This window comes from Monoraphidium neglectum (genome assembly GCF_000611645.1).
Source record: "Monoraphidium neglectum strain SAG 48.87 unplaced genomic scaffold scaffold00672, whole genome shotgun sequence".
Lineage (NCBI taxonomy): Eukaryota > Viridiplantae > Chlorophyta > Chlorophyceae > Sphaeropleales > Selenastraceae > Monoraphidium > Monoraphidium neglectum.
Window position 1 is genome coordinate 1 of NW_014012956.1, and position 7,352 is coordinate 7,352.

Genomic DNA, 7,352 nt, shown 5'->3' on the forward strand with positions numbered 1-7,352 from the left:
TCCCCCTGCTGCCCGCAACCCCCCCCTCCCCCTGTGCCTAAAGGCCGGCTACGTCGGCGCGGCCTTCATGTTCGGCCTCCGCCTGCTGCAGGGCCTCGCCCTCGGCCCAGAGGTCGCGAGCGCAGCCACCTTCCTGGCAGAGCGCTCCCAAAACCCGGGCCAGTCCCCCTGCCTCCTCGCGAGCCTGGTGCCTGCGGGCTCCGCCATGGGCGCCCTCGCCGCCTGCGGCGCCTGCCTGGCGGCGGCGTGGCCGCTGGACGGGGCCGCGCTGGCGGTGTGGGGGTGGCGGCTGCCGCTGGTGGGGGGGCTGGCGGTGAACGTGGCGGCGGCGGGGGCGCGGCTGGTGGTGCTGAGGGACCCGCAGGAGGGCATGAGCCTGGCGGAGGTGGAGGACCGGCACGCCGTCAACCTTGGGCGGCTGATCAGGTGTGTGTGTGTGTGTGTGTGCGTGTGTGTGTTTGTGTGTCGTGTGCGTGTTTGTGTGCGCGCGCATCCTGTGTGCATGGTGTGTGTGCGCGTGCATGCTGTGTGCAGGGTGTGTGTGTGCGCGCGCATGCTGTGTGCATGGTGTGTGTGCTCTGCGTGCTCTGCGTGCATGGTGTGTGTGTGTGCGTGTGTGTGTGTGTGTGTGTGTGTGTGTATTCTGACCATGGGGAGAACCACGGCATCAAATTGACCTGCACGTGTGCGGCAGGCGCCCGCCTGCCAGCATCCGTGCGCCCCGGCGGATCAATGAATACCTTGGATGAATAGACGAATGCGCCTTCCTGCAGAGCCGTGACCCCGAGCAAGGAAAGAGCCTGTGTTTGAGAACCCCCCAGTGCGATTTGTTCTAGTCCCAGCCCCCGCCTGAAGCCTCCCTACGACCCCGCGCACGCAGGTCCAGCTGGCGCCGCGTGCTCGCCGTCGCGGCGATGGGTACCTTCCCGGCGGCTTCCTTCTACCTCGTATGCGCCACCCTGCCCGCATACCTCTCTGACGTCACCGGGGTGGCCCCCCATGTGGCCTTGGGCGTCCATCTGGCGAACCTGTTTGTGCTGACCTTAGTCATCCCCCTCGGCGGCTGGATGGCCGACGGGGTCGGGCGCACGACAACCCTGCTGACGTCAGCGGCGGTCACCGGGGCGCTGGCGTACCCCGTCTGGATGCTGGTGGGGGTCGGGCTGCCCGCGGTGGCGTGGCTGGGGCAGCTGCTGCTGGTCGTTGGCTTTGGGCTGTTCCAGGGCGCGCTGGCGGAGAGCGCGGTCATGGCGCTGCCAAAGGGGGTGAGCGGCGGGCCCAAGGGTGTCTGCAGCTGCCGTCACGCTGTTTGCACGTGTGTGTGTGATGGGGAGGGGTGAGCTTGGGAGGGGGAAGGCGGATGTTTCGGGGGGCGTGCTTCTGCGAGGAGAGTGTGAGGGGCAAGGGGCATGGGTTTGATTGGGGAGGGGTGGCTGCTGGAGCTCTCAAAATGACACGCGCACTGCTTGCCAAGCGATACCCGACGCCTGCAGTGCTCGGATGTGAGTCACGACCTCCGCCCTGGCCCCGGCCGCACGCACGATAAACAGATGAGGGCCACGGGCCTGAACCTCGCGGACGCCTTGGCCTCCGCCCTCGGCGGCGGCCTCGCCCCGCTGGCCGGCGTGGCGCTGGTCGCGGCGACTGCGGACGACGCGTCGCCGGCCTACGTGATGATCGGCGCCGCGGCGCTCAGCGCGGCGGCGTGCTGGGCGGTGCGGCGGACGGACCTCTTCTGAGAGCGGCGGTGGGAGCGCAGCGGCGGCCGCCACGGCGGGCTGCCTAGGGCTGCTGACGGTGGAACGAGAGGGCGGCGGGAGGCCGCCCGCACGCCTCGGCGCGCTGTGTCGCGGGCGGCCTGGCGGCGGCGGAGGGTCTGTCATCTGCGCTTGCGCCGCCCCCAGGGCGCGGCTGGGAAAGAGCGCATGAGATTATTTTGCCGGTCGTCTGGTTGAAATGACTCGCGCATCCGCAGTATTGAATAGAGGGAAACGGGGTAGGCACCACCCACCCGAGAGTTCGGTGCAGGCGCACACGCCAGGTGTCACGAGCGGCCGCCTTGCTCTGCGGGTTGAAGAGCTGCGTCCCCATTCGGACTACCCGCCCCCAAGCTATGCCTGTATGCATGTATGCGCCTGCGTCTCATCACCGCGCGACGGCAGGCGTGGCCCCTTACCGAAAGCGCGATGTGGTGTTTTCGGCAGGGCGGCCCTCTCACGCGCTTTTCGCGGTCGATCCTGTGACTAATGCTTTTGTCATGAGACCAGCTCCTAATGCCACCAATGAGACGGCCTGACTGACTGCCCTGATGTCCGCTGGTTTGCCGGCTTTACAGGGGACATGCTTTCATCACAACAGGCCGTCTTTTAGAAAATGATTAACATTGCTCGCACACGCACTTGGTATTTGTGCACCAGGTAACACACCATGGGTAATCCTTGACGGTATGCAAGATGCAAGCAATTCAGCATCTTCCTTGATTCAGGAACAAGCTGACTGCGTCGAGCCCCCAGGGACCCACGCTGCACCCAGGAAGCAGCTGGGGTGCTTTCCCACACTTGACCGCCACAAAACGAGCCCAGCGCCCACACCCATCGATTCACGCCATCAAATACCGAGTTCAGCTACAGCACCGAATTCATTTGACCCAGCGCCGCCCCCGCCGCCGACGGCCTCTCAGAGTGCCGCCAGCACCTCTTCGCACTGCTGGCCCGGCCCTATCCCGTTCGCTGCCGCATTCGCCCCCGCTGCGCCAGCCCCGCTCGCCGCCGCCGCCGACGACGACGCCGCCGCCGCCGACGCCGCTGCGTCGGCGGCCCGCAGCTCGTCCGCGGCCGGCGAGGCCAGGAACGCGCCCACCTTCCTGGCAGCTTCCACCAGGACGTCTTCCGGCTGCACCAGCGCGAAGCGGACGAACCCGGCGCCGCCGGGGCCGAAGCCGCTACCGGGGCTGACGGCAACCTTGGTGGCGGCCACCAGCGCCAGGCAGAACGCGGTGTCGTCCGAGAAGCCGTCGGGAAGCCGCGTCCACACGTACATGCCTGCGGAAGGTGGGGGGTTGGGGGGCGGCGGATGAGGCGGTGGGTTGCATGGCGCCTTCCGGGTGGCGTTTGTGACCAGGCGGACACCGCGAGGCGGCGGCGTGTGGCGCATTGTAGGTGACGCGGCATCAGCTTGCACCCATCAATGGCCAGCAGGTAACCAGCCAGCAGCTCCAATGCAGGCAGCGCCCGCGGCTGCACCAGACATGAGCAGCTATAGCCTGCCAGCAGCACTCGTGTGCTTGCCGCGGCTTGCTCCCTCCTTCGCGTGACAAGCGAGCTGCTCACATGCTTTCGGCATCTCCGTCGCCCATCCGGCGTGCTCCCGCAGCGCCGCCGTCAGCGCAGCTGCGCGAGAGCAAAACATGCGCGTGTACACCTGCAACCGCTCCTGCGGCAGGCGCAGGCAGGCGATACCCATTTGCTGAATGCCCAGGAACCTGCGAGCAGGTTGGTGATGTGAAGGGGGGGATCGTCGCACTTGACGCGTTGCGCGCGATTGGGCAGAGCTTTGGGCTGGCGGGTGATGGGTGGTCCCGTCGACGCCACCAGGAACGACGTTTCGACCGCCCGCCCCTCCTCCACCCCTAAAATAAGCGGCCACCGGTGTGCGAGCGCCCCGAGGCTGCCTCCAAAACACACATTGTCAAGTCAGGGCTGGCTGCCTCGGCAGCAACGGTTTTGTACTGGGATGCTGATACACACAATGAAAACAATTCTGAAAACGCGGGAGCACAGCCAGGGCCTCACTGGTTGAAGTCGATGGGGGCCTTCACGGCCTCGAGCGCCGCGATGGCGTCCGCGTTGCCCAGCGCAAACCCCAGCCGGCAGCCGCCCTGCGAGGTGGCGGCGGGGCGGCGGCAAGTGGGGTGGAGCAGGACCGAGGCCTATGGGCTAGCGGGGCACCCTCAGGGCAGAGGTGAAGGGGCGGTGCAGGTGCAGCGCTGAGGAGTCCGCCCCTCGGTTGCAGGGTCCAGTACACTAGACTGTTTTGCAGCTCTGCGCGCGCTGACCCAAGCACGGGTCCCGCCATCTCAACGACCCTCCAGTGCCGTTTGACATGCCCGCGGCTCCCACAACCCGCTGGATCACGGCGCAAGCCCAAACCCATGCCCCAGCGCTCACACAGCCCACACACCCCAGCAATCCTACCCAACACCGCCGCCGCACCCTGGACCGCACCCCAGGAGCCCTTGCACGCCACCCCCGGCCCCCCAAACTCGCACTCATGACTTGCACCTTGCACCCCGGCCACGTCCCCCTGCAACCCGAGCCGGCCCCACCATTTGGTACGACTTGGCGAATGAGAAGAGCTCCACGGTGCGCGCCTTGGCGCCTGGCAGCGACAGCGGGGAGGCTGCGAGGCCGTCACCAGAGTAGACCTGGGCTACATAGGGGTTGTCGTTTATGAGCCTGGGGGGTGGGCAACAGGTGCGTGTGTGTGTGTGTGTGTGTGTGTGTGTGTGTGTGTGTGAGTGGGTACATGCATGAATGAGTGAGTGATGGGTGTGTGCAAGGGTGTGTGTGCTCTTGCGTGTGTGTGCGTGTGTGCATGCTTATCAGAGATTGCTGATTGCAGCGTACACAAAAGGACCCGCAGTATCATGACATGGATCCGCGGTGTTCCAAGCCCCAGTTGCTAGATTACGCGCCCCTAGGCGGATGTAACTGCCCACGCCCTACAATGTGTCGCCTATAGATGCGCGCTGCGCGAAATCCGAGCCGCAAAAGACAGGGGGTTTGAAAGTGCCCCGATGCAGGGAAGATGGGCTCTGGGTGCTCGAGAGCAGGACAAGCAACGCGGCCTCAGCTTCATGAGCACTCACAGGAGGTCGTGCTCCTCACAAAACGCGAGCGCCTCCGCCCAGAACCCGTAATCCGCCACCGCAGACGTCGGGTTGTTCGGGTAGTTGAGCAGCAGCGCCTTGCAGGACCGCGCGGCCGCCGCCGACTCGGCGGCGGCAAGGTCGGGCAGGAAGCTGCCATCCCGCCGGAGCGGCAGGAAGCGGGGCGCCACGCCCGCCACGTGGGCGGCGGGGAGGTAGCACGCGTAGCTGCCGAGGGGCGGTTTTGGAGTTGATGGGTCGGAGCAAGGGGGTTTAAATGCATGCTCACAGCGGTTGCTTCTCGCTATCAGTTGAATGCAATGCTGCAGGGTCCCAGCGCTCTATCATCCGGCACAAAGAGTTGGAAGAGTGAGCGGCGGCAGACGGCTGCAGCAGCTCTGCCGGGCCCGCCGCTCGTCCCCTGCTTCTCGCGCGGCACGCCGCGGCCGGAAACTCTATCACCCTGCCTTCCGCCACGCCGCACCCCTGACCCCTGAACTTCCTCCCAAGGACCCCTCCTGCATGCATCAGGTACCCTCACCCCCTCGCGCCCCTGGAACATCCCCTCACCCGACGTCGCACATCAGGACGCCATCCCCCGGGTCTGCCACCGCCATCAGGAGGTGGGCCAGCCCCTCTTGGCTGCCAACCAGCGACAGCGCCTCAGTGGCAGGGTCAAGGTCCACGAGGCCGTAGTGCCGGGTGTACCATGCCACAGCCTCTGTCAGCAGCGGCATGGTGCCGTGCCGCAGGCAGTACTTGTAGGCGGATGGGTCCTCGATGGCGGCCTGAGGCCGGGGGCGCGCGGTGGGTGGGGAGAGTGGGTGCGGCGGGCGCCGTGTGCGGCAGCGGGCGCGTTCGGGCCGATGCAGATTGCAGCGTGCACATGCGGTCTCGGCGTCGAGTGAGGTGGCGTGCGTGTGTGTGTGGTTGTGGATGAGTGGAAGGAGGGGCCGGCAGCTTTTGGATGGTAACGGCCCGACGGCTGCAGCGCAGCGCCGGGCCCCGCGGCGCGGACGTGGCGCGCAGGGGAGGGGGCTGGTGTGGTGGAGGAGGGCCGCAGCCTGGCACCGCAGCCGCGCTCTGGCGGCTGCCTCGGTGTCAAATTGCTGGCTTCTCGCACACGAGAGAGGCGGCGGCCCGCGCGCGTGCGTGCAGAGTGACCAGACGCGGCTGCGCCGGATTTGCGGCAATGCCTGTGTACCGGGTCAACAATCAGTGCTGGGGGTGCCAAAGGCCCTCACCCTGAGAGCATCGAGGGCCTCTGCTGGAGGGGGCATGTCTGGGGTGCCAACCGACAGGTCCACCACCTGCCACGGGGTGGTTTTATTGGCGGTTAAGGGGCAGATTGGTGGAGGAGGGGGCCGTCATGTTGCTAGCCACCGGCGAGGGTGTGGTGGCTGTGGCGTGCGGCAGGCGTAAAAATCATAGGACCAGGGATACAGTGCAACAGGTTGCTGCCATCCACCTCTGCATTGTTTTCCTCAGCACTGTCATCGGCTTCCCCGTTGCAAGGGCGGCGGCGCAAGCATGCGGGCGAGCGCGCTTCGTCACTCCGGCCCCGGCGCGCCTCACCGGGTCGCCAGCCTCTGCCGAGGCGGCCGCCTTTGCCTCGCTCATGAGGGTGAACACCCCCATGCTGCCTGGTGTGCGCTTCGAGTGAAATCGGCGCGTCATTGCTGCCGCTTCTGCTGCCGCGTCTACTGCTGCTGCTGGTTCTGCTGATACTGATGCTGCTGCTGATCCTGCTGCTGCCTCTGCTGCTGCTGCTATTGCCGCCGCCGCGCAGTTGGCCAACGCCCACAGAGAAGCAGCAAGAAGCAGCGCAGCGGCAGCGATGAGTGCGATACAGGGGATGCGACGGCCGAGGCGAGAGGGCTGGCGCAGCTGTGTTGCTATGCAGTCGATGTACAGAATCAATTGCGCTGGACGGCTGTGATTCTGCAGCCGCTCCAGGCGAGTTGCAAAATGCACAGCGCACGAAGCGCACGGAGCGTCGGCAAGCGCGAACAAAAAGGGCTTGCAAAACATGTGCCGTTTCAAATGCGCATCACGTCACCAAGCCGCACGCACCCCATCCCGTCCAGTTCCACTTGACAGTCTTGACGATCGCTTGACCACCCGCGGCCTGACTCACCCTTCGCGACGTGGTGCCCACCGCTTGGTGATTGTTCCCAAAGACAACGCAAAAACATGTCAGGGAGGCACAGGGGAGCCGACACTGCGCGCAGAGCCTGCTGCGCGACCCCCACAGCAGGTTGTTCTGCTCTGGTTGTTCTGCCGAACAACGGCTGTAGAGCTGGCGGGCCGCGGCGGCTGCCCCCAGCACCCGCCTGACCACGGCCTGCAGCGCATCCGGCAGGGCGTGCGAGCTGGTTCGCATCGACTTCGGTGCAGCTCCAGCAGGGCGCCGCCCTGCCTGAAGGCTTTCCCACCCGCTTGCCTTTCCGTCTGCCTTGCCTCCTGCTCCTCCCCCCCCCCCCCC

At 66.3% G+C, this 7,352-nt stretch overlaps 2 protein-coding genes across 2 annotated transcripts; one reads left to right on the plus strand and one right to left on the minus strand.

The window, feature by feature from the left end:
• Positions 1-205: 205 nt before the first annotated feature.
• Positions 206-1,739, plus strand: MNEG_4737 (hypothetical protein; the record flags this gene model as incomplete). The annotated part of the gene is made up of 3 exons (XM_014046782.1): positions 206-426; positions 881-1,265; positions 1,551-1,739. The coding sequence occupies 3 exons, from the start codon at positions 206-208 to the stop codon at positions 1,737-1,739; spliced, it is 795 nt and encodes a 264-aa protein (XP_013902236.1).
• Positions 1,740-2,676: 937 nt separating this feature from the next.
• MNEG_4738 (aspartate aminotransferase) lies at positions 2,677-6,544 on the minus strand (the record flags this gene model as incomplete). Its single annotated transcript, XM_014046783.1, has 8 exons — positions 2,677-3,041; positions 3,330-3,481; positions 3,792-3,877; positions 4,325-4,454; positions 4,868-5,095; positions 5,438-5,655; positions 6,112-6,177; positions 6,443-6,544. The coding sequence occupies 8 exons, from the start codon at positions 6,542-6,544 to the stop codon at positions 2,677-2,679; spliced, it is 1,347 nt and encodes a 448-aa protein (XP_013902237.1).
• Positions 6,545-7,352: the final 808 nt, after the last annotated feature.